General features: G+C 39.2%; 2 protein-coding genes across 2 annotated transcripts; both read right to left on the bottom strand.

The window, feature by feature from the left end:
- Positions 1 to 11,135: 11,135 nt before the first annotated feature.
- On the bottom strand, positions 11,136 to 12,199 carry LOC101824394 (trace amine-associated receptor 8c-like). The gene is given in 1 exon segment (XM_013127088.3): positions 11,136 to 12,199. A coding segment is annotated over 1 exon segment (1,035 nt). The 5' UTR covers positions 12,171 to 12,199.
- Positions 12,200 to 19,143: 6,944 nt separating this feature from the next.
- On the bottom strand, positions 19,144 to 20,190 carry Taar9 (trace amine associated receptor 9). The gene has a single exon (XM_005088147.4). The coding sequence runs from the start codon at positions 20,188 to 20,190 to the stop codon at positions 19,144 to 19,146; it is 1,047 nt and encodes a 348-aa protein (XP_005088204.1).
- Positions 20,191 to 27,341: the final 7,151 nt, after the last annotated feature.

Genomic DNA, 27,341 nt, shown 5'->3' with positions numbered 1-27,341 from the left:
CGGTTACAGAAGTCCATTCAGGTGAAGAATGCATCTTTATCAAAGAAGGCTTTCAGGAAAAGTGAGTATGAAGTACAGTTCTGTCTATTGAGTAGAGATGAGAATTAGATGCAGACATTCAGAGAGAGAGAGAGAGAGAGAGAGAGAGAGAGAGAGAGAGAGTTAAGTCTCTTAACAACATGGTATGGAAGTGACTTTTAGCTGGTTTACTTCTCTTAAGAATTTCCATTTTGTAAGTAAAGTAATTAAATGGTTTTTCTAGAGTATATTATTTAGGGGTAGGGATAAGAGAGGAGTGTTGATATGGTTAAACTCAAAGGTCACAAGTGTCCCAGCACTTAGGAATCATAGTTCTCAGTGTTGTGAAAATTTTGACTCACACAGCATTGGGCATCTGTCTCTCTCTCTCTCTCTCTCTCTCTCTTCACTTTTTTGTTTGTTTTTTTTGTTTGTTTGTTTTTGTTTTTTGAGACCAGGTTTTTTTGTGTAGCCTTGGCTGTCTTGGAACTTACTTTGTAAATGAGGCTCACCTCGAACTCACAGATATCCACCTGCCCCTATCTCCCAAGTGCTAGGATTAAAGGCATGTGCCACCACCCCACAACCCTCTCTTTTCACTCCCAGTGTATTTCTTGCCTCAGGTCTTTTCCCTGCTTTCCCTGATAGACTGCATTTGTCTTTGTTGTAGAATCTTAACCTCTGGGCAAGGCCTTAATTCTCTTGAAATCAGAAGAGCTATGATTATCTCTTTGTACCATCACTGCTTTGGGCCTATTAACATTCCCTCATGGAGAGGAGAGGGAGCGCTCACAGGGTCATGCAGGAGCTGGTCAGGAGTAGTTCATGAAGTGGCATCCAAAAGTCTCACAAGACATCACATGAGCAGAGCACAGAGTAGTGTATTGTACCTACAAGGCCTCATGCCTCTCCAAAATAAGGAAGTTGTTAATGGCTGCTGCAGGGAGAGGAGCTTGGTTGAAACCTACAACTTCCCCAGATTCTTGTAAGGATTTCTTGCCCATGTATCTATAAGTAGTCTTAATTCAGCTCATTAGTTCACCAAGCCGTATGTGGTTAAAGTCATCTTTTTTGTTCTGTTGTTGATGAGCTATTTGTTCATGTCTCCCCAAGAAAAGTTAATGCAACAATCTTAGAAAATGTTTTTTACAAATAATATTCTATCCATTATAATTCCTTTCTAACTTTGGAATGAGACACCATCATTGGCCAAATTAAAGAAAGAAGGTGATGGATTCTACAATGGCACACATATTAAATGTAACAAAATGACTACATAATGAAGTAATACATTCCCTCCCAATGCATATGGCCAAAGCTTAACAATGATAGGCTTCCTAAGTTTAGGCAAAAGAATGGAGGTAAAACAGGGCAAGGATATCCAGAATGGGAGACCAGTGTGACCAAGCCTTGAGAAGATGACACCGATGACCAGGTGTCACCAGGATTGACATGGATTGTTGAGATTCTTCACATGGGCCTCATTTACATAGAGAGCTGCATAAAAACGTGTAGGGACTGAGGCTGAACACACATGTGCCCACCATGACAAGCAGTTTGGATTTCCACACCAGTCATTCTACAGAGGGGAAAAGACAAAAGTGTACCAAACGACATGGACTTATATTTGTTGTATTTTTAAAAAAAGCGGCATAACTGGAGGCTGGCATGTAGAAGAATGCGGATCGATCCATGTTTATCGCCGTGCACAAAACTTAAGTCCAAATGGATCAAAGACCTCAACATAAATCCAGCCACACTGAACCTTTTAGAAGAGAAAGTGGGTGGTACCCTTGAACGAATTGGTACAGGAGACAGCTTCCTGAACATAACACCAGTAGCACAGACAGTGAGATCAACAATTAATAAATGGTACCTCCTGAAACTGAGAAGCTTCTGTAAGGCAAAGGACACAGTCAGCAAGACAAAAAGGCAGCCCACAGAATGGGAAAAAATATTCACTAATCCCACATCTGACAGAGGGTTGATCTCCAAAATTTACAAAGAACTCAAGAAGCAAGTCTCCAAAACATCAAAGGACCCAATTAAAAAGTGGGCTGCAGAACTAAATAGAGAATTTTCAATAGAGGAGTCTATAATGGCTGAGAGGCACTTGAGAAAGTGCTCAACATCCTTAGCCATCCGGGAAATGCAAATCAAAACAACTCTGAGATACCATCTCACTCCTGTCAGAATGGCTAAAATCAAAAACACCAACAACAATTTATGCTGGAGAGGATGTGGTGAAAGGGGGACACTCCTCCATTGCTGGTGGGAGTGCCAACTGGTTCAGCCACTTTGGAAATCAGTATAGAGATTCCTCAGAAAAATGGGAATAAACCTACCACAAGACCCAGCAACTCCACTCTTAGGCATATATCCAAAAGACGCCCATTCATACAACAAAGATGTCTGTTCCACTATGTTCATAGCAGCATTTTTTGTAATAGCCAGAACTTGGAAGCAACCTAGATGTCCCTCAACCGGAGTGGATAGAGAAAATGTGGCACATTTACACAATTCAGCACTATTCAGCAGAAAAAACAATGGAATCCTGAGATTTGCAGGCAAATGGATGACACTAGAAGAAACCATCCTGAGTGAGGTAACCCAGTCACAAAAAGAGGAACATGGCATGTACTCTCTCATATATGGATTTTAGACATAGATCTGGGGAGTGCCAGCCTACAATCCCATGGCCAGAGAGTCTGGGAAACAGAAACATCATTCAGTGGCTGATGGAAGAAGAGGCAGACTCCCTCGGTTAAGTACTGAGCTGAACTCAAGAAAGCCAGTAACAGAGGGAGGACTGATGACCAAAGGAATTAAGACTGGGCTGGTTTAACCCCCAGAAACAGCTGACCTGACAAAGGTTAACTCTTGAATCCCAGGAATCAGCCTGGGAATCCAGCATGGGACTGATCAAGACCTCCCAGAATGTGGGTGTCAGTGAGGAGGCCTAGGGAATCTATTGAGCCTTGGGCAGCAGATCAGTACTCATCCCGAGTATACACATGGACTTTGGACTCCCATCCAACAATGTGAGGTGCACTCTCACCCTGAACTCTTGGGGGAGGGTCTAGGCCCTGCCCTCTATGAAATGACAAACTATGGACACCCCCATGGAGGGCCTCACCCTCCCTAGGGAAATGAGGGGATAATGGGGGGGGTTGTGGGGGGAGGGCACGGGAGGAGGGGAGGGAAAGGGAGAGGGACCTGGAACTGACTTGTGAAGCAACCTTGTTTCTTATCTAAATTTAAACTGAAAAATAAATTTTAAAAAAAGCGACACACAAGAGAGAAATGCCATGCAACAGACCTTGGGTGGAGATTGTTTTTAATTGGGGGAAAGTGAATGGGAAAGGGAGAGGAGAGAGAGGAGACCAGCCTCTGAGTACAGGATCGGGAGAAGAGAAGAGGAAGGGTGGGGGGATGGAGGAATGGAAGAGAGACAGGCAGAGAAGCAAGAGAAGCAGGCGGTGGGGAGGGGGGGTCGGCAGGGCCCAAAAACAGGTAATGTAGTGAATGTGCACAGGTGATGCTCTTAATACTGCAGCTGAGGGTGTATCCTTCCAGAACCCCAAGGACAGGCCAGTATAGATATCTGTATACCAGCAATATTGGCTGTCAGTTTCAGGTTTGCTGTCACTGTAAGAAATTTTTCTCCAGTCACTCAGACTTAGCAGCTATCCCACCCCAAACTGGAAGATTCTCCTTTCTAGATATGATGGTGAAGGAGGAAGGGGAAATAGCGAACTTTAACATTAATTAAATACAATTAACAAGCTTACTGAGGAAGAAAACAGAATAAAGAACTCTCTATGATCTGAGGCAACAAAGCTAAAACTGAGCTGCTGACTTCTGCTTCCATAAACTTGCCTGTCCCTTCCTCTATTTTCAAAGATAGCATCTGCCTTTTCCCTTGAGAAGCAACCACAGCCAATAGTCACCAAGAAAGCAAGTTCTGCTTGCTAAAGATAAAGGTATATGACTAAACCCCTGCATATTTCAGCTTCTACAAAACTTCCTCAGCTCCAGGAAAAATATCTGGAGATGGGATTAAAATAAAAATCCAAATGACAACAACAAAAACACCCTAACATAGTCACAAGATTATGGCAATGTCTAACCCTACATAAGCCATGAAATATTTTTGATTAAAGAAGCTTTGTTTCTTTAAGGAATAGCTATAGGCTACAGATATGATTAAAGAAATTTTTCCTTTATGTTTGAGTGATGAGAATTTCTCCTGGGGGAAGGTAAATGCACACACACACACACACACACACACACACACACACACACTGGGAACCACGTTGGACAGACTTTTGCTCTTACAGCTGTGTACTGTCTCAGTCATCTTCCTATCCCTGAGAAAGAATTAATTTTTAGAAGGAATAAGTTCAAAATAGTTTGATCTAGAGAATTAAAACTGTGTCGTCCCTATCAGTCCTTTCATGTCGGGTAATGACTTTAAACACGTTCTCCAATTTTGTTCATTTCTTTGCCTTTTGATTTCATATGCTAATCACCTGTGTCTGCCCCTCTGGTGAAACAATGTCAAGCAGGACTTCTCCAAGTACACACCTTCACGGTCCTCTCCCAGTGTTGAAGTCATTGCAGACTCCACTTTTACTCTGAACTGGTTGTGTCAGAGTCAAGTCATGATCCTATATCTAGGGCTTCAGGTATTTGTGGCACGGAGAAAATCCAGAATGTCTCTCCCATGTATATGGATGACTTTTGGGTTTCATCCTGAGTTTCTGTGCTAAACAAGGGTTGAGGAGGGGCTGCAGAGATGGTTAAGAGCACTGATTGTTTCTTCCACAGGTCCTGCATTCAAGTCCTAGCAGCCACATGTGGCTCACAACCATCTATAATGAGATCTGGTGCCCTCCTCTGGCCTGCAGGCAGACATTCAGGCAGAACACTGCATACATAATAAATAAAATCTAAAAAGGGTTTGGAACATGTTAAGATTAGTTGTTGACTCTCACCAGAAAGCCTCCTGTCTCTACTCTCTTACTGAGACCCCAAAATTTGTGTTTCCCAAACCCTATAGGGCTTTTTTTTTTTAATTGTTTTTCTAGACAGGGTTTCTGTGTAAGTTCTGGCTGTTCTGGAATTTGCTTTATAGGTCAGGCTGGCCTCAAACTCACAGAGATCCTTCTGCCTCCTGAGTACTGGGATTACAGGCATGCACCACCACTGCTCGGCTCTGTGGAGCTTTTTTATACCAAGCTCACAGTGGTGGTAATTCTTTCTATGAAACATGGCCATCTGTTTGGGGGAAGAAATGAATCTTGTACTTCAATCTTAATAGCTTCCCCAGACAGACTACAGCATATGAGTGATTGTGCAGAGCGAGTTGGAGGTCTTACAAACCCTAACCCAGGATGTGGAGGAATAGGGAGTTTACACACAGAACCCTTTCACATTCACCTAGCAGAGCTGCAGGGCCATTGTTGGAGACAAGTAACTGCTTGTGCCCCTGCAGTTTACAAAGGCACAATTTCTGCTATTTTAGCAATCAACTAAGACATGTTTGCGTGTGTGTGTGTGTGTGTGTTTGTTCTTTTAATAAAATAGAATTTTTGTTTATCTTTGAATTGTATGTTTTCCTTTTATTGAAAATTGATTTTTTTCTCATATACTATATCTTGGTCATGTTTCCTATCCCCCTACTACACCTAGTTTCTCACTATTGTCCCTCTCATTCAGATCCACCCCTTTCAGTCTCCCATTTAAAAACGCAGGCTTTTATGGAATAATAATAAAATAAAATGTGATATAATGCAATAATATAATAAACAAAACAAAAGCTAACACATAGGAATTGAACAAAACAAATGAAAAAATCAGGAAAAGAGCCCAAGAAACAAAACACTAAGCTGGAAGCCATAATATATATGCAAAGGACCTGTCTGGTAAAAAGAGAGAAAAAGAAAAACATAAATAAAATTAAATTAAAAAAATAAGATAATTTTTTAAATTAAAAAAAATTAAAAGAGGACAGCCCTGAAAGGACATTATGAGACAAGGAGCCTCTGAAGACATCTTTGAGATTGTTTTCTGTGGCCATCTACTGCTGGGCATGAAGCCTACCCTTAAGGGTATTTTTGTTTCTCCAGTGAGACTCCCCAAGAGAACACTAAATTTTTATTTTTATTTTTGATTTTTTGATACAGGGTTTCTCTGTGGCTTTGGAACCTGCCCTGAAACTCACTCTATAGACCAGGCTGGTCTCAAACTCACAGAGATCCACCTGACTCTGCCTCCCGAGTGCTGGGATTAAAGTGTATACTGTCACCACCTGGAGAAAAACTAAATTTTTATTTGCAAGTGATTATCATCTGGAGATAGCTTCTGGGTTAGGGATGGGGACTTATGTTCACTTATTTCAGCTCTAGGACCCCATATGACACAGTACTGTTCAGGCCCTATGCATACTGTCGAAGTCCCTGGGAATTCATACGTGTATTGGTCCTGTTGTTTTTAGAAGGTCTTCTTTCCTTAGTGTCCCCCATCCCCTCAACACTTATTTTTTTTGTAATTTATTTTATATCCTGGCCATAGTTTCCCCTCCCTCTTCTCCTCCAAATACAGTTAGCCATGCCACAGAGGCCAATGCTTTAGTCCCATGGAAACAGAAAATCCATCTTGTGAGAATGGATGCTGACAGTTTGTGCAGAAAGTGTCCAGCACAGCTGCACCAAATGCAGTTTCTTCATCCCAGATGACTGCAGCTGGAGACTGCTCCCCACATGTAGCAACCCGTATTTGGGGGCTTCAATTGGAGCCAGCTGACTTGCCTGGTTCGTATCTGAGAGGGGGAGTGTGGACACTAAGATACTAAGGAAGAGACAGAGACAAGAATAGAGTCAGAAGGGAAATCTAGTGAACACTGAACGTGCCAAGTTTATCCTTTAACATTCTGATATACCCAAATCAAAAAGGGGGAAATGGCAAAAGATTTCTTTATCATGATATAAGGAAGAAAAAGACCTTCTTCCTTAATTCTCCAAATATTTAGTAACCACGCCTTAGACTAAATATCTCATTATCTGGCCTTAAGGGTTAAGAGTAACTGCATCTAGACCAAGTCTCTTGTTATTTAGATAAGACATCCACGCCTAAAACCAAACATCCTACAATAGCCACGCCTTAGACCTTAGGTCCTATGAGTTTTACCCTGGAAGAGTAAGGATAGTTTTGAACTCTCTAACCTTAAGTCAAGATGAAGTGAAGCCATTCTTATGAACCCCGACACCCACAGAAACTCCACTTTCAGAGACTGGCTAGCTTACCTACTGGTTCTTACAGTATATAATAAACACGCTGAGTTTTCAGGCTACTGGTGCATCTCTATCAAATAATCTATGGTCCACTCAATTAATTACCAGCTTTGGCTGTGTTACTTTTGTCTGTCTTAATCCCCTGTTGTCCCCAGTCATGTTCACAGGTCACACTGCATGGGCTGGAGTATAGCTTATATAAACGAGGCTGTCCTAGTAGTTGGTGAAAGTTTCCCAAGAAGCCTAGCCACTGTATATCCTAAACCACCGAAAAGTGAAGTCTCTGAATTGTAAGATGTGAATAAACAGAATTTATGTTTGATAATTTCTACTTAAATTCTAGTGATTTATGTAGAATAGCCTCAGTGGAAGAATTCAATAGAGACAATGCAAGAAAGAAAAATAAAAGCACTTTCTCACTTACAAACATTGTATAAAAATTCTGTTTGGGTATTGTGACACACCTGTAGGTGCAATAGTGTGGAGACTGGGACAGTAAATTGAAAACAGTTTGGGTTAAACATAAATGCTCTGTTAGGAAAAGAGAAAAGGGGAAAGAAGGACGAGATGATTTGATGAGTCGGTTTACATTAAATTAAAAAGACTGCATAGCAAAATACATAAATGAGAAAACAGCTTACAAAATGTGAGACTATTTTTTCCTGCTATTTATCTGATAAATATATAAGAATACAAAAGAGCTAACAACTGAAAAACCAAGTTGATTCAATCAGGAATGGGCAAATCGTCTGTATATACAGAAGAAGAGACATAAATCGTCAATAAGACTAGGGAGGATGCAAAGATCTCCCTGGGAAAGGGAAATAGAACAGGTAGCAATAGATGTATGGGGTGGGGTTCTGGAATGGGAGGATCAGCCAGGGAAGGGAAGGGAAGAAAAGGGTAGAGAAGGGAAAGGGAGGGAAGGGAAGAATGAGAGAGGGAATACAGGGAGAGACAGTTAAAGTCAAGGGTCATTTGAGGGTCATATGGAAACAACATAGTATAAGTTTCTTAAAATATCTACATATATTAAAGCAATCTAAATGAAACTGCTAAGTAATGAGGAGACAAAGCTCCAACTGGACATTTCTTCTCACCAAACAAAGCTCCCAGTACTGGGAATGGGCTACATCTAATTGAGTTGTTGGCCAAAGGGGTATTAGGGTAACCCTTAAACAACCCACATTGTTACTAAGGCTCTATGCTGCTCTCCACAAATTGATGGCAAGGTCCTATTGCTGAAGCAACACCTACATGATTCACTGAACATGAAGAAGTCGAGCTGATGCCTAACTAGAGCCTCCACCCTTCTAGACTGGTGATCTTGATACTGGAAAAGACTCTGTAAAGTACCAAAGGAGAAAAGTAAACTCCAACCCAACTACAAACCCTGTAGTCTACAGTGGTGACCTACATGAAATACAGGCTGTGCAAATGTGGTATCAAGCTTGTCACCAACCAATATCTGATTTGACTTAAGGCCCACTCTATGAGATGATGGAACCTACATGTGACACTGCTTGGGTAGCTAAGGAGCTGAGACTAGATGACCCATAGACCTAAGAAAAACCCAAATTCTACTGCTCTACTAAAGGAACACAGCAACAAAATGACTCCTAATGGCATTCTTCTATACTCAAAAACTATACTTATAGTATCTTGCTCAGCCATCATCAGAGAAGCTTCCTCTTGCAGCAGATGGGAACAAATACAGAGACCCACACCCAGATAATATGCAGAGAGTAAGAGACCACAAAATCCTCAGCCCTATATATAATGTCCCCATCAAATACCTCCACACAAGACTCAAGAACCCCAGGTACCCAGAATTTGGGAGTAGACGATCACCTCAGAATAAGGCCAGCCTGGGCTCCATAGTGAGTGGATGTTAAAAGCCAAATATTAACTTAAGCATGATTCTAAGTAATGTAACCACACTTTCTCCAGTGTCTCCACACCGAAAACTGACCGGCCCCATGGCCATACAGCTGTCATGTTCACCATTGTGGGGCAACAGTGTTTGAGATCATTGTCTCTCACTTCAGTTAATGACCTCAGTGCACAAGGGCAACAATGCTGTCAATTCAGGTTTGCCAAAGAACAGCCAGAAGTTGCTTCTACTACGTGTAAAGGTATCAATCCTATCTTTTATTATGGGATGTAAAAAAAGTCATGTGCTCAGGTTGCCAGGATCTGAAGTAAGAACATGGCTTCATTTATGAAATTTTGAAGAACAGAAAGAAGCAGGATTTGTTTCATATGTCAGACTACTAAAGTTATGTCCCTAATGACTGGTAGGTGCTTAGTCACTCACATTAGACCTGAAAAAGGGAGGGTAGTGTAGTATCATTATAGAATATTTTGAGACTACATTTACACAACTTTTGACACAGAATGATATAGCTTTTAATTTCACATATTGTTACTAATATCTTATTGTACATAACTGACATTTTACTATATAGTGGCCAAGTTATATACAGTGAGGTAGTATTAGTAATACTATGTAAAAAATAAATATATGTGAAAATACATATATGCAAAACTTACATATTCTTTTTAGGTGAGAAAACTATTGAAGAAAAATGCAGAAGTGAATTATGTATGCTTTCAAATGATACTTTCCAGCGATAACTGATACTTCATTCTCAGTTGACTCTAGACACTGGTCCTGCTTTTTTTAAAGCTTTATATTATTTTGAAAAATACTTTTATTTTTAATTGACAAATAGTGCTGCATGTATTTACAGATACAGTGTTTCATTAAGAAATTTTAAGTTGACATACAAAGTGATGGGTTTCATTATGATAGTTTTGCTATTGAATTATATGTCTATGGATATACAACCCACTATACTTTATTCTAATTCATCCCTCTTCTACATCACCTTCCCTTGTTTCTTGCTAATACTCTTCCTTCTCTGAAGAATCCCACCCTGTTCAGCTTCCATACTATATTTCTCTTTCTCAGCTTTTCCTTTCAGTGGAAGATTTTCCCACTTTCTGGAAAGTGTCTATCTTATTAAATACCAGTCCTAACACATTGTGAATGTTCCAAGATTCTGTCCTCTGTTGGACACAGGAGGACTCCACACTTCTTCACATCCTGAGAGGTGAAAAATGTTGAAAGAAGATGCCATAGAAGAGTTGTGAGAAAATTACATGAGCCATGTCATTATGGTTGGCTGGGTCTATTATAGTTGCTTCATGTTACCTCAGATTTATTTGTATGAAGAAGTCCTACCTTATAGTACTCCTTCCTTAAGAGACTATTGAGTTAAAATGAGTAATTTAAGATATACCTTAATCTAAGGTTTCTGATGACCCTATAGAAAGAGATGAGGATGCTGACAAGGAGCAAGAGGAGTCTTCAATCTGAGGGTAGACTTCCTCAGAAGTCATTTCTGCTGTGACTTGATCTTTGGATTTCCTGGCTCTCAGCTTTAAGATAGACAGTACGTAGCTGTGTAGAAGCCAGCTGGTTTATGATATTTTGTTCTAACAATTATAGAAACACGATGCAGCATTGCAAAAGGCAAAGGAATAAAGATTACTTGATAAACACCCAAAATGAGATAAAAAATTCAATTCACTGAGAGACAGAAATGCATGTTCAACAACATTGACATTGGTGACACATAGTGGACAGGTACTGGTTTGTCACAACAGTTTAATGACTTAACTTTGCCATGACTTTTCTCCTGACTAAAAAAAAATGTTCTATTTCCCTAATTTTCAAGGAGTTGTTTCTTACATTTAGTTCCATCACTGTTTCATCATTTTGTGCCTTAACATGTTTTTTGAATTTGACATTATTGCTTATTCTGAAAACAAACCTGTAGTTGAAGAATGTCTCTTTAAAATTTTCCCACTTAAAATAAGCCTTATGGCTTTTCTAAACCAAGGGTAAAACAAAGCATATATCAAAGGATTCATGGCTGAGTTGTAATATGTACCCCAGCAACAAATTTCATAGATGTAAGCAGGAGTGATGAAACCCATAAAAGCATCAATCAGTGCATCCATTGCATATGGTAACCATGAGATCACAAATGCCACCACAGCAACCCCCAAGGTTTTTGCAGCCTTCCTCTCTCTCTTGGCCACTCTGGCTTTGTAACTCTCCTATGATGATTCTCTTCTGTTGCCACTTATAGTGGTTTCGATTCTTATTGCTTGCTGTTTAGCTATCAAGAAAATTTTGCTGTAGAGAATGATCATAACAAGGGTGGGTACGAAGAACAAAAGAAAACTTATCAAAACCCAGTCTTGATTGACAACAATCTGGCAGCCCCCTACACAGTTGAGAGCACTCACTAAGCTTTCCATCCCCTTAGCACTGATGCCTGTGTAGAATACAGCACTACTGTACACCAGAGGCAGAATCCAGGAGATGCTGATGCAAATTCCTGACACAGACACGGTGAACTTGGTGGGATAGACCAGAGGGTCAGTGACAGCGATGTACCTGTCGATGGAGATGAAACACAGGTGGAAGAGAGAAGAATAGCAAAATGCCGCATCCCAGCAACTGTGTAGACTACAAAATTTGTCTCCAAAGTACCAACAGCTCTCGATGGACCTGACCATGCTGAAGGGCATCACAGAGATACCCACCAAAAAGTCAGCGCTGGCCAGAGAGGCAATGAGGAAATTGGCTGGAGAGTGCAGCTGCTTGAAATGGAGAACTGAAATCACCACCAGGAGGTTCCCACACACTGCCAGCACAGCCCCAAAGCCAAAGACCATGTACCGGATGACCCTGGCCCCTGGTGAGTAAGGGGTTTTAATGCAGGATCCATTCATGTTCTCATAGCAGAGCTGCAGGGCTGGTTGGGAAAAGTTGCTGGTCATGAGTCTGCCTTGTGGTGCCTGAGGGATTTCTGACCTGGTGGAAGACAACAGTAATTATGAGATCTAAAATTAAAGAATTGGAGCTCCATATCTGAAAAATTGATTTTAAACATTGCCTAAGATTATAACCCCCTTTCCTATTTTCATTATAAGGAAATGAGGACATTAAAAAGTCAAAAAATCAATTTCTCCAACTTCAGTCACAGAATTCATTATTTCTATTATTATATTAAGCTTCATTGCTAACCCCTGACAAACTTAATACTAATTTTCATCTCTCCAGAAACAAATTACCTGTGTAATTGAGAATAGATTCCTTTCTTGCAAGACAGGATGACTTCTATAATTTCATATTCAAGTCAAGTCACCTTTAATAGTCTTCCAAGCTCTAAGATGTCCAGGGAAGGCAGCCAATCCACTCTATCTATTGTAAAGTCTGCATGAGGAATCCCTACAGTGAAAGGTGTGGAAAGCACACTCACTATTGTTAATTATTACTAGTAAGTTCTACTAATTGTGTTTCTCTGAACACTGCTAATTTGTGGGATTACTTCTGATAGTCACAACCAAGAATTCCTTTGACTGTCCTGAAATGGCACAGTTCAGTATTTAGCAATGATCCTATCCATTTAATATTCTTAGCATGAGACATATTTTATCCAATGAAGCAATTATCAGTTCAGATGTTTTAAAGACCCCTTTTCCCCCTAGAGCAGTAGATTCAAAACTTGGAAAGAGAAATATAGTCTCTTCAGGGCAAAGATACTAAAATGTTTGGAATTAACTTACCCATTAATTGTGTGGCATGAAATGGTCAGTTGCTCATTCACCAAAATCTTATTGGTCATACTGCCTTATACACTATTCTATACCATTCACCTGAGCTGAGATACATAGTGTCTAACTCCTTGACCAACTGACATTTCCAATTTGTTCTGAGTAAGAATCCACAGCATATTTCAGAGTATGACTGTCATGTGGGGACTTTCACAACTGGATGGAGACAATTAAAAACTACCAGGCAGCAATGCATACTTTTAGAGGGAGTGGAAATAAAGTTAAATCAAAACTGAATAATGTTTTCATTTCAAATAATAAGTCATACAAAAACTCAAAACATATAATGAAATGTAATTTTAAAATAGAACAAATAAAATAAACACCAAAACAGGAACATGCAACGGGGAACTGCATCATCCAGGCATCTTACCAGAGACCATGTGGATCCATTTCATTGATGATGCATAGAGAGGAAGAAATAAGTGGTACCTAGAAAACTGAAAGTGTTAGCACAAGGTGAAGGTTTCCTGTAAATTTATAGACAGTCCATATAAAGATTCGGAGCTTTTATACTTCATTAGTCAAAGATATCCCACTTAAAGGAAAGGTCAAATGGACTGCATCTTGTATCTCTATATATCAAAGAGAAGCTTAGTGGCTGGTAGATTTCTTCATGATCTCAAGTGAAATATCCCACAATTGGGAGTATCATTCTGACCAGCTCTCTCTGGAGCTGAGGGGAAGAGAATGTCCTGTGGTTGGATGGCACTGTGGTAAAAAGCCAGAGTAACTGGTGACCTTGTGTTGTTAGAGATGTCAGTTGTAGAGAAGTTGTGCAGATGATGTGTACTGGGATGAAGAAGGGAACCCTTGATAGTTCTGAAGCAAAGCCACACTATCTGTAATGGTGGACTAAAACACTGTTTCGAAAGACAGTTCTTTGCATCCTATTGAACTGCAATGGTGACACAACCTTTGACCTGTAACATTAAGTGATCACTCGGTGTCTGACACTGTCCATTGTAAGCTAGGTCTTACTGGATCATTCAATGGCAATTAGCCATCTGAGGTCAGGCATAAGCAGGCTGGTGGGCCCATAGGAGCTTCATGAGGTCAGAGCTCATGTTATTGCCCCCACTGCTCCCCCTTCACCTCATATTTCAAGGTGGGTTTGTCAAGAGCTGCTGTCTTCTGTTGATGTGCACCCAAATGGACAGTTACATTTTAGACTTGCTCAGCATGGCCTTAAATGAACACAAAGATGGCAACTCTTCCCAAAAGGTGAAATGTTGGTTTTGTTGATGTCAGCCCCAGTACTTTCCCCCTCACTGATTTAATTTCCCTTCCTAGAACTCACTTAGTATTTTATTTACTGTCGAAGCTAACTCTGAATGGTCTCTAAAATTTCTCTAGCACTTGCGTTCACTACCATCTCAGAAGGGAACTCCTCTGGAAATAGTGTTTTTTTTTTTAAATCACGTTATATGAATAATTCATTTAGCAAATAGTTATTGTTTAGAAGTTCATATTAATGAGGGAAAGGACACAACACAAATATGTTGACAGTAGCCTGGATGTAGGGTCCCTTAAGAGAAAAGACAAAAGTCAAAGGAGAGACTCAGCAGCTCAGGGACTTTCAAGTAGGCTTTGCTGTCTTTGCAAACTTACTCTACCATGTGTCACTTCCAGGACCCTACACATTTATTTTCTTTAATATGACGAACAATGCTAACCTTAGTTAGAACTGTCTTATAAAATGATCCAATATTGCCCTCTGGCATTAGTGTTATGTGTATATGTATGTATGTTTGAATTGAATAAAATATCTAAGCCAGCTCCTATGTAATTCTTGAGATGATAGTCTCTGTCCTATACTTCTGCAAATGTTGGATTTGTTTTATTTTGTTTTTTCCTGACCTGTTCACAACAGGAGTAGAGCACTGACTTTGAAAACAGATATGGCTGTAATTTCAGAATTTAGTGCATAAAATATACTATAATTTCAGAATTTAGTATATAAAATCTTTCTAAAATGTGTTTCTTAATTAATGCTTTTAAAGTAATATTAACAATAAGAAAAACAAAATAGTGATTTTGAAAACCCACATAATTTGAATGTACAGCAAGCTATTCATATAAGTGTCATTTTATTTTGTAATTACATCATCTTTATTCTGTACATTTGGAAATCCCGATGATCTATCTTTGGAAATTTGGTCTTTATACTCTTTGTGCAAGACGTATTTTTGAAGTCTTTTTATTGGGCATGCATTACAAGTCTCTTGAATAAAAACATCGTAATGATTTTTCTTACAGACAGCATCCATAAGATGCGAAACACAAATTATACTATAGTGGGTAATCACTTCTTTGGTCTCAGAATCTATAGGTCCATTTTGCTTTACAGTCAGTACTTCATGGAGAACACTTTTTCTTTTAAAACCATTTTACAGATAATAACTGCCCCACACAAATGGTAGGAGCCCTAACCAAGTGAAGCCAGTGAATGATGTAGACGGATTTGAGCACTTCAAGCACAGGCAGCCAGATTCTAAGATATTGACTGTTATTTTCTTAGTTAATGTAGAAACAAACTAGTGCTGGGATTTCCTCAACTACTAATCATTAGAAATTTTATAAAACTAAATAAAGATGAAAAGTGATATAAGTTTATAAAAGGCAAAGACTAACAGACCATCATTAGATGGGTGAAAATTTAAAAACAGGTAACTTGTTTATTTAAAAATATTTTTAGAAGTTTAAAAATTGCAAGGAAATATTCAAAATATTCAAATAGTATAGTGTAGACTTTACCAGCAAACAAAAGGTGAGTCAATTTAGTATTTTATGTAAACATCCATTTTTTTATTTGTAGAGGTTCAAAATGTATCCACCCAAAACTGGAAAATATTTTCATGCTATTGTTTAAGTATTATAACAATTTTTTTAAGTATAGCAAATGACAACTGGAGAAGTGTCTGAGCAATAAGAGCCATTGCTGCTCTTCGAGAGGGCCTGAGTTCAGTTCCCAGCACATACAGCTGGCAGTTCACAACCTTCTGTAACTCTAACTCTAAGGGACCTAAAGACTTTTTGTGGCCTTCACAGGCACCTACATACACAGCATACATTGACACAGACAGACAGACACACACACACACACACACACACACTTATACAAATAAAAAATAAGGTAGATGGAGGCAGAAGAAACAGGAAAATTTGGGAAGAAGGAACAACACAAAGACTCTAGAATAGGAACAGATCTAGAAGGTTAATGTACGAAACAAGCATTGTTAAATCTGTTATACTTTATTGGATATTTTGCTAAATAATTAAATATTAGGCATTCTTTTAACAATAATATAAGAGATGATAGATACATTGATTAATATCACATTAGCATCATGGCATATAAACCTCAAAAATAACATCTATTTTTAACATAAATCAATTCTAACAGTGAGAAATGTAATTCTTTGAGGTTGATCTTCAAATGTGTAAGAGTAAAACTGACTCAAGGACATTAGAGTGAAATAAAAACAAATATGGCATATCAACACACTGTAAAAAATAAAGAGGTCATGAAACCCAGCCAGTTAAGGCTTGCTATGGCTTTGGTAACCAATGTAAAACTCTATTATAGCAGTGTTCAGTCACATTGGTAGTTCTTAGTGCTCTAGGTGGATGATGGTTTGTCATTCATTCATTTACCCATTCATTCATGCACTCATTCTTCCTGTGCTGGGAATGAAATCCATGGCCTCACACATGCTAGGCAAGCACTCTATTACTGTTCTATAGCTCCAGTCCAGTGTTGCTGTGTCTATATTTGGTTACTGATTAACTATTGATAGCTTTACCACTAAATAACTGGAAAGGTTACTATAATCTTGACCGTCACCGACAGAAATTGTCCGATTGCTGATAGTTTCTATAACATGTCTGAGCACTTCTTTTAAACATGATTTTAAAAAATACACAGATCTTTATATAATTTAGTTGTCATTCTAAGTATCAACCTGCGAAAACACATGTGAGCAAAAGCTATTGTGAGTTAAGTAACACTCTACAGAAGATTTATATTTGATCAATAAAATTAAACTTGTATTTTAATAATAATCTTTGTATATGAGGGCATATTATTTTCATACCTACACCATGGTTTAAGTGGACTAATTAGTCTTTGTAATAGTCTGGGACCTTTTCGTTGGATAAAGCTAGTAATTCAGGCTCACCAGGTTGAAACACCAAGTTGAGCCACATGTCCCAGATATAGTGAGTATTAGACAGCAGAGCTTACTTCTCTCTCCCATGGGTCTGGTTCTGAACAGAGCCATGATTCTGCAGGGTCTCGATCTGCAACTGGCTAAGAGGGTTACGGCTGATTTCTAAGAATCAGTGTGTCATTGGAGAGGATGGATCTATGCTAACAGACTGACTGATATTGAGGAAATAGACACAGAGCTTTACAAGAATGCTTCCTTTATGGAAGGACATAAAGAATGCAGAAATAAGTAAGACAGATGGTTGGGAGTACATTCCCCACTTAGTAATGTGGGGAAGAATTTGGAAGCATCACTGGTTGGGATTTATTACTTTTGTAGTAATAAAAGAGTAAAAAAATGAGCTAAAAATGAACAGCATGGAATTGATTACTTTCAATTGCTTCAGATGGTTTTCTTTACTACGTACAAGTGTTAATACAGCATTTACATTTGCAGTTGAAGGAAAGAAATCTGATGCACAGTTCAGAGGACACAGCTTTGAGTTGTTTCTGAAGAAGTGAGAACACAGGAGCTTAACAGCGATCCCTAGAAAGGTGATCAGCAGAGCCAGGGCTTGTGGTTGCTTTGTGAACCACAGCCAGGTGCCTTGCTGGGAGGGTTCATGTTCCTCTTATCCTCTTTCTGCTACACTCTTAGCTCGATTTAAAATCTACCGGCACACAAACGGGACTTAAGTTTTCTGTGAAGTGTCTCCAAACTAGCTCATCTCTAAGGAACACAGCAGGTATTCCTAAGGAACGCTTCTGGAACTGCTTGCTCAGAACCATTTCATTCTGTAACAAGCTTATTACAGAATCGCCTGTGCAGTCAGCTACGTCAACAAAGATTTAAGAGCATCGTTCAGGGACGTGAGAAGTGGGGCGTTCTTGTCACTTGTTGTTTTCAGGTTCTCACTGTACCTTGAAATGTACAACATATGTTTTAATAAAAAGGAATTAGACTCGTGTTGATCGAGAAATGTATAACAGTAGAAAGCAGGGACTGTTCCTGGAGTAAATATCTGTTTGAGCCTTTGTTGTGTTAAAAAAATCCTTGGTCCACTCTGTTTTTATGTGTTTCAGCACCAAAAGTGCTGTCTTTTACTCAAAGAAAGACCTCCAAGATTAAAACACACTCATTTGAATTAACATTTAATAAAATAAAATTCGCATTTTACTTCAAATTCTAAATAAGTAAAGATGCAGGTAGGTCTCTTTGAGTCCAAGGTCAGCCTGGTCTACATAGCAAATGCTCTGCCAGCCCAGGCTACATAGATAAACCACATCTCAAAACAAACAAAAACTAGACAAACTAACACCCCAAGTAGACAGACTATCTTCTTCTTCATATACAAATGTTTCAATAATAAAGTATGTTCCCTTAAAGTCATATTCCTTGTGAGCCTGTCTCTGAAATGGGGAGGAAGAGACATGCCTTTCCACCAATCAGAGGTTCTACATTCCAGCTCACTGTAAAGTTCTTTAAGGTTAAAATTAAACATTTCGAGGATTTGTAACTATATTTACTTCTTATGCATGATGTATGTTAAAGATGGCTTTGTCTCCTGAAAACCTAACTCCAAATTCCCAAGAGCTTCTCTGCTCTGTCTGATTGTCAACATCTGAATACTCATCATGGGTAGGGAAGAAAGGGCAGTGCTTCCAATTACTTGAAGAAACAAGCAGAAATTTCAGAGCAAAGCAAAAAGAATTAAGGAGCACACGGCACTGGAAGAATTAACAGATCTGACCACGTCACTCAGTCCTAAGATGCACAGACATGTGAAAAAGAAAATGCTTCGGAACCATCCTTGAACGTCAGACCTCCTACTGGGTGAGTGATTATGGGGTCTCCCTAGATAGGAGAGTTTATTTTGTCTCTGACCTTCAACCCAAGCCAACTTTTAGATCTCTGCAGTGGTCTTTTTAACCTACATCTGCCTCTTCAGAGAACAAATTAGTTGTGCATGAATCACCCCTGAAGACTTTGCCACTCACAATAAGTTTTATTGCCTTCCGAAACCAAGGATAAAAAAAGGCGTATATCAAGGGGTTCATGGCTGAATTGTAATAAACACACCACACTAATATCTCATAGACATAGGGGGGTGTTATGAAGTTCATGTAGGCATCAATCGCGGCATCGATGATGTATGGCAGCCAAGACATGAGGAAAGCTGCCATAGCAATCCCCAAAGTTTTGGCAGCCTTCCTCTCTCTTTTGGCTACTCTTTCCTTGAAGCTCTCTGAGGAGGCCTGAGCTTGATTGGCTGTGCTCTCTATCTTCCTAGCCTGGTGCTTCGCCACCAAAAATATCCTACCATACAGAAACGCCATGACAACAGCGGGCAGAAAGAATAAAAGGAAGCAAAGTAACACCCAATTTTGATTCAGGGGAGCCTGACAGCCTCCCACGCAGGTCAGAGCAATCACTAATTCCTCGATCCCTTCTTCGTTGGCTCCTGTGTAGAAGATAGAAAAGCTGTATGTAACAGAAAAGAACCAAGAGAGAGCAATGCATATTCCAGAAACCGATACGGTGAACTTGGCCGGGTAAGTCAGCGGGTCTGTGACTGCAATGTACCTGTCAATGGAGATGAAGCATAAATGAAATAGAGACGCGAAACAGAAGGAGGTGTCGAAACAAGTGTGGAACTTACAGTAACTCTCCCCAAAGTACCAGCAGCTCTCCACAGACCTCACGGTGCTGAAGGGCATCACTGTCACCCCTACCAAGAAGTCAGCACAGGCCAGGGAAGCCACCAGAAAGTTCGTAGGTGTGTGTAGCTGTTTAAAGTGGAGGATAGCGATAATGACCAGTAAGTTTCCAAACACTGCCAGCACGGCTCCCAAACCAAGGACCATGTAGAGGACCACTCGGGGACCGGGGGAATAAGCGCTTTTGATGCAGGATCCATTCACATTTTCGTAGCAGAGCTCCAAAGACGCTGAAGGGGAGAAGTTGCTTGCCATTGCCTTCAGCCTTGACGGTTTTAAACTTCACGGATTTCCATTCAAAAACAGGATGGCAACTTTAAAGGTTTCTGTGAGAAAAAAAAAAGAGAGAGAGAGAGAGACAAAACCAAAAAACCTCTAGGTGAAATAAAAGTAACCTTTTACTCATTTTTCCCCACCTGCTATCTATTGGCATTTTAGTCTTTCCCGAAAGTGCTCCAACGTTGTGATTAAATAGGAGCTTGAACCAGAAAGCCATTTTAAAAGTCAAATAAATTACCAACTATGCACATAGTCTAGTGTAGAATTTATGTTATATTATTACTATAATGCTATTAATATAGAATTTAGTTTACAAATCATTTGAAAAGTCATTTTTCCTATGTGGGTGTCATCTTACCCTTTCAAAATCTCATCTGTGGCGGCCTGGGTTGAGAAACAGCTTGGCCACCAAAGGCTGAATTTTATTTGCTACTTAGTTGTCTCCCCAGAGTAGCCACCTTGGCAGCAATCAGCAACTCGATTTTTTTTTCCTTCTTTGCAAAATGGAAAAAATAAATTACTTATCCTTCAAACGGTAATTTCAAAATCCCCACAGTATGGAGTGTGAAGGCTTGCTAATGCACTTCTCCTGTGACTTACATTTTCATTTTTTCCTTTTACCTTGATCATTTGAGCAGATGGAAGTGACCTAGAAACATATTACCAAATAGCTACTAGGATAATCAGTATGAAAGTATTTTTCAGGCAAATAACCTGTTCAAGTTGTCTAAAATCAGCAAGAATTTATTAGAATCAGCCTGGACTTCCCCAGCACCCCATATTTCAATCAGGAAATAGGAAGTTTGGTTTTAAACCCACTACAAAGGAGTGTTAGTAGCTGGAGTGGGCTGCAGTGTGTTCTTCATTCTCTGTGTCCCCTAAGTGTACATACAGGAGGCCATCCAAACATCCACAAATAGTTGCTGTGGGTGTTTGGATTTGTTCTTAGAGGAGACATACTGACAAAGAGGGTTCCCAAAGTGTACCTCACCAGTGACTGACAAGTGTTACTTTGTGAGTAAGAGAACTTACATCTGACTGTTAACCTCTAAGATGGGGACTAGACTGAGCTCATTTCCATTTCTTCCATGGCATGAATCTGTTGGAAATTCGGGATTATATACAGATGTTTGTGCATCCTTGGCTTTTACTATTTTTAAGTAATGGGTTTCCATGTCCACAAGTTTTGTTTTGTTTTGTTTTTTGTTTTTCCTAGGACACTTTTAGTTTTTTAGTAATTTTTTAAATTTAGAAACAATCTTATTTTACATATCAATCCCCCATTCTCTCTCCCTCCCATCCTCCCATGCCTCCCGCCGGCCCCCCACCCCCACCCACTCCCCAAAGATAGTGAGGCCTTCCATGGGGATCCTCAAAATCTGCCACATCATTTTGGGGGGGTGGCCTAGGCCCTCCACAGTATATCTGGACTCCATATAGAATGGGCTCCCAAAGTCCATTTGTGCACTAGGGATAAATACTGGTTCCACTGTCAGAGGTCCCATAGACTGTCCAGGCCTCCTAACTGGCACCCACACTCAGAAGGTTTGGTTTGGTCTAATGCTGGTTCCTCAGCTTTACAACTGGGGTCTGTGTGCTCCCACTAGGTCAGGTCAGCTGTTTCTGTGGGCTTCTCCAGCATGGTCTTGTCCCCTTTGCTCATCACTCCTCCTCTCTACAACTGGATTCCAGGCTCAACTCAACAATGCCTTAATCCTTGCCCTTACCTAGAAGCAAAGACACCAGAGCAATAAAGAGCACCTCCAAGACACACATTGTTTAATGATGCTCTTCATCAAAAGAGGGACAGGGTTTCTTAAAGACATGTTCATGCCAATAATGGGGTAGGGGAGGAGGTAAAGAGATATCAGGACCCACTTTTATTCCAGAAACTAAGCAGGAGATCTTTTTTCATGTCGATGCATTTCATATGGGCATTGCTGCCGGCATGGAGAAGCACCTAGTATAGAAATATCAAATGCCAAAGTAATAATGAAGAATGAAAAATTATAAGTAGTGAAAAATGGGAACAAATTAGGTCATACTTATTAAGGATAGATATGTATATAAACATACTGATGATGATGATGATGATGATGATGATAGACAACTAGTATGGTAAAATAAGAAAATTGTGAGGTCTTGGTACTAGTTATGACATTTGCCTCGAAAAATATTGCTAAAAGAGTTTAGTCACTATAACAGAAATGTTCCCTACAGATAGAAGCAGGTTTACTAGGGAGAGAACAGAATAGTAACACCATATCCCTCAGTGGCAATATCTAATAATCAATAAATGCGTTAACTTATTTTGTTACTTCCATAATCCTGGGAGTTCTCATGAAGTGCTCTGCATGCTAGCTTAAATATTTTATTTTTTAAATTATATTTAATGTTTATCTTGATCCAGATTCTATGAAATTGCAAATTTGAAAGTTTTTTTTCTTGTCTTAGGATTACAAATATTTGATTGACACTAATATTGACTTAGAAATAATCTTTTCAATTTTGTTTTTAAATATCTCATTAACATAAGAAAAACCAACATCATCAATTTTATATTATTTGCAAATAATGTTTTCTTATGCCTGCCTCTAAGTGGTTTATAAAATGCCACACTTCTTTTTTATTGCACTTCGATAATTTTTAAAAGTAAGGCCAGTTGCTAACCTAAAATTTTAATTTTTTTTTTTTTTGGTCTTTCAAGACAGGGTTTCTCTGTTGCTTTGGAGGCTGTCCTGGAACTAGCTCTTGTAGACCAGGGTGGTCTCGAACTCACAGAGATCCGCCTGCCTCTGCCTCCCGAGTGCTGTGATTAAAGGTGTGCACCATCTGAAAAGTAGAATGTAGAAAATTTTTCATACACATTGCATATAAGAGTCATTATACTCACACAAATAAACTTTTGTCTATGATGTAACACTGGGATGAGTGAATTGTTCAACTGTGTGGTGATATATTTTCTGAAGGTACATCTTGTTTTCAGAGACTGAATATTTACCAGAGCTTGCAGCTGAGTTGATAATTTGCTTTGAGATCATATAAGACAGTGTACTGAACCTGCTATCCCACTGTATACTCAGCATGACTGAGTTGAACCCAATTTTAAGGGAACAATGTAAGCAACCTTACTAAGCCTCAGATTTCCTCTGCAGTCAGTGTTTTGCAACTTAAGCTACATTGGTAGTGCTAATCTTATGGAATCTTCCATGCCCCTGACCCAGAGTAAAGTATGTATGCATGTGTGTATTGTGATGACCATTTGTTAAAAAAAAACCAACAGGTTTAAAGAAACCATGAATAAAACAATACTACATGAATGTTAGAGGCAACATATAACTATTGGCTGATAAGATCTGTTTATGGCTTTGAGTGCTAGTCTGAGTCAGTAAAATAACTTGTCTTAAAACCCTGTTAATGATCTCTGTAAAGAATTCCTCATTCATTTCCCATTCCGTATGTTCTGTGCTATTCAATAAATACAGAGGAAAGTTCTTTGTTAAACAAGACAAAGAAACAGAACAGACACTGCTACAACAGATACACATAACAGACAAGCAATAAGAACAGATAAGACATGCACAACAGACAGGCAACAGAGATCAGTCACAGACCACAACCTACAACAGACAGAAGACGCAGGGAGAGAAGTGGAGAATTCAAATTTGCCTTTGTTCTTGGTCCGATTACTCCAAGAAGTCTCTATTTTCATTCCTTGATATGGCATCACACTTAAAAGTTCAGAAGAAAGCAGCAGCAGAACGAAGGCGCTCAACTGGAGCAGCAGGACATTCCACACCACACCACATGGTGGCGCTCAACTGGAGCAGCAGGACATTCCACACCACACCACATGGTGGCACAGAATAGGAGGATTGCCAAGAACAATTGCTGGCCAAGTTTCAAGTCCATATTGTTTTTTCTCTACTTGTTAACCATTTTATTTTCTAATTAAAATATAATTACATCACATCCCTCTCCCTCTTTTCCTTCCAGCCCCTTCCATGCCTCTGCTTGCTTCCTCTCAATTCATGGCTTCCTCTTCTTTAATTATTGTTGTTACATATGCATGCAAACACATAAATATGAAACATTGAGTCCATTTTGCTTGTATGTATATTTTCAGGACTGGCAACTTAGTATTGAATAACCTGTTAGGAGGATCATCCCTGGGAAAGACTTCTCAAACTCTAATATCAAGCTGATGATATATTAGATTAGGCCTATGCCCCAAAAGATTGAAAAAAAAGCAATATCACAACATTTTTGACTCAGTTTCAAGAGATAGCTTTGATGATTTGATCAAGCAAGACTATGCTGTTGCATTGGAAGCCTTGTTTTGTTTTGTTGTTTTTTTGTTTGTTTGTTTGTTTTTTGTTTTTTGTTTTTCGAGACAGGGTTTCTCTGTGGCTTTGGAGACTGTCCTGGAACTCGCTCTGTAGACCAGGCTGGCCTCGAACTCACAGAGATCCGCCTGCCTCTGCCTCCCGAGTGCTGGGATTAAAGGCGTGCACCACCTTGTTTTTACCTCATTTTACTTTTCATTTAATAAGTATCTATTATTAAAATATAATTATTTGATTAGAATATTCAAATTCTAACATGTGGCTTACAAAGCATAATTACCTGAAGAGTCAATTTCTAGAAATCCAAAAATCTTTGGTGCTGCACAAGCAAGGCATTTGGTCATTATTCTTCTGTTTTCAAGCTGCAATGATACTATACTAAATGGTTATAGATTGTCTAACAGTCTCCAGAAACTGTAGTTTTTAACTCCCTCCTTAATATTATATTGCTTCTAATGGCTATGTCTAAATTCACTTATTACTTTCTCTGTAGCTTCCATTTGACTTATTCATCAACAATATTTAAAATCAGAGATTATAATATTTCATGTCTAGCTTTAATCTGTTTCTTTACTTAAACTGTTGCTGAAACAGTATATATGTGTGTGTGTGTGTGTGTGTGTGTGTGTGTGAAGATCTCTACATCAGTTTATGTTTACATCATAGCTGGAGATTCTGAGCATGCATCTACATGTATGTTTGCACATTAGGAAAAGTCAGGGAGAGGGCAGATAGCATAACATACGTCCTGATATGCTGCCACGAGTATGTCCCATGTTCACAGTGATAGAACAGACCTCAGGTTGAATGCTATTGTGTGACTTTCCTAGGAGACTACTCAGTGGTAGAGTCTTTGCTGGGTCCTATCAAAATTAAGTTCTACTGCCTGGAAATATTTCCTAAGCCTTTCTACCTCAAAACAGCCTTGATGATACAGATGAAACATGATGAAATTCTAAGATAATTCCTAACATTCTGTCTTAGGTGACCTGCTAGAAGTGTAAGTATGGATAATGAAAAGGGGACAGAATTTCCAGTAGGGAAGTATTGAATTATTGGATTTAAGATGCCCAGCAAAAAAATGGGTAGATTTATCTTGTACTGAAAGGAAAAATTCATTTAGAAACCATCTCTCTCTGTGTCTCTCTGTCTCTGTCTCTCTCTCTCTCTCATAGAAAATAGATTTAATTGATATGATGATATTTAGAAGAGGCACAGATAAAATGGTTGACCACTAGTTTTTGCTTGCAACATAGACACGGGCTTTAGGTTTAAATAGGGGAAGAACTGAAATTATGGGCAACAGGCACGTGTGTGTAATTAAGTGGTCTGTGCCCAAGTATGGTCTGGTGGATCATTACCTCCACTGTAGTTCTTACTGATGGAAGACACACCGGCTCCCGTAGACAGTGTTTTTGCTTATGCATGAGCTATCTCATCAATGGGGTGGTCTGTCTGGGAAGCTCTGCTGTTCCTGGGATCCAAGTTGACATTAGGGCTAGGATAATGGCTTTAGTCTTCTGTTAGCCATTTGGGAAGGTCTGGAAGTTTACATTGTAGTGGTTCTAGGTAACACCTGGAGGCCATTATTTCACATGTCATAATTAATCCTCCAGAGTACCAAGAACAGGAACAAGATGATTCATAATAAATCCTCATCTTCAGGCATCTCCTAAATGTCACTGTAAGATTATGAAAATGCTTTTCTCAGATCACATGGAAAAAGATGAATGACTTTACAGCTCTACCCTATGACCGAAGAAAAACGTTACCTGAATTTTGTACTTATTTTGGGACACGGAACAAGTTAGGTTTAGTAAGAAACTTCAGAAAGGTTCAGCTGGTGAGGGTGTCCAGGAGCCAACTAAATGTTTTCCTTTATCAGAGTTGCTGTTATGGTGACATCTCTTCACAACAATAGAGCAATACTAACTACCATATGACCCAGATATTCCACTTCATATCCTACCACAGAGACACCGCACATCCACGTGGAACCCTGCTCGCTCTATTCACTACAGCAAGGAAATGCTACCAATCTAAATGTCCATCAAAAGGATGGATAAAGACAACCTGGCACACACACACACACACACACACACACACACACATATATATATATATACATATATATATATATATACATATATATATATATGGGAATATCATTCCTCTCTAAAGAAAAATCAGATCAGAAATTTCCAGTGAAAATGGATGAACTTTGAATGCATAATATTAAGAGGAGTTCACGCAATCCCAGAAAGAAAGCATCATTCATGTTTTCCCTAACATGCAGATCCTAACATATCACATGTATATGTATGTAAACAGACTGAAGTGTGAGCATACTATAACACTTAGAAAGGAGACACAGGAAGGACAGGGAAGGATGGAAAGCAAAATGGTGCAAAAGGACACAAAGCGGATTGTTTCTCTGCTCACAACTCTGGTGTGTTTTTGTTGTTGTTTTGAATATTTGACAGTGAATGTGCAAAATCCTAAGAGAAACCCCATGGCTTCAAAATGACCACTCTAGCCTTTCTGTGTGGTATCTTTATTTGTGACTTCTTTCCAGTAAAATGATTTTCATAAAAAAGAAACAAAAATTTTTTAAAGCAATAAAGCAAAATCATGTTTCTAGACATTATTTTCTTGCTTCTGAGGGAAGTTCTCTCATAACTTAGAAATAATATATGTAATAACAATATAAACTATATTTGAAAACAATAGGTAAAAGCAGGAAGGGAGTTGGGATGTGTGCCTTTAGTACTGGCCTGTTTC

Source organism: Mesocricetus auratus, unplaced genomic scaffold (assembly GCF_017639785.1).
Source record: "Mesocricetus auratus isolate SY011 unplaced genomic scaffold, BCM_Maur_2.0 Super-Scaffold_100018, whole genome shotgun sequence".
In the NCBI taxonomy this organism is placed as follows: Eukaryota; Metazoa; Chordata; class Mammalia; order Rodentia; family Cricetidae; genus Mesocricetus; species Mesocricetus auratus.
The sequence above is the reverse complement of the archived record's forward strand: the minus strand, read 5'-3'. Positions and strand labels throughout refer to the sequence as shown.

What these genes read in the sequence shown, in the direction of transcription:
- Taar9 (XM_005088147.4), bottom strand. Translation starts at nt 20,190, where the DNA reads ATGGCAAGCAACTTCTCCCCTTCAGCGTCTTTGGAGCTCTGCTACGAA.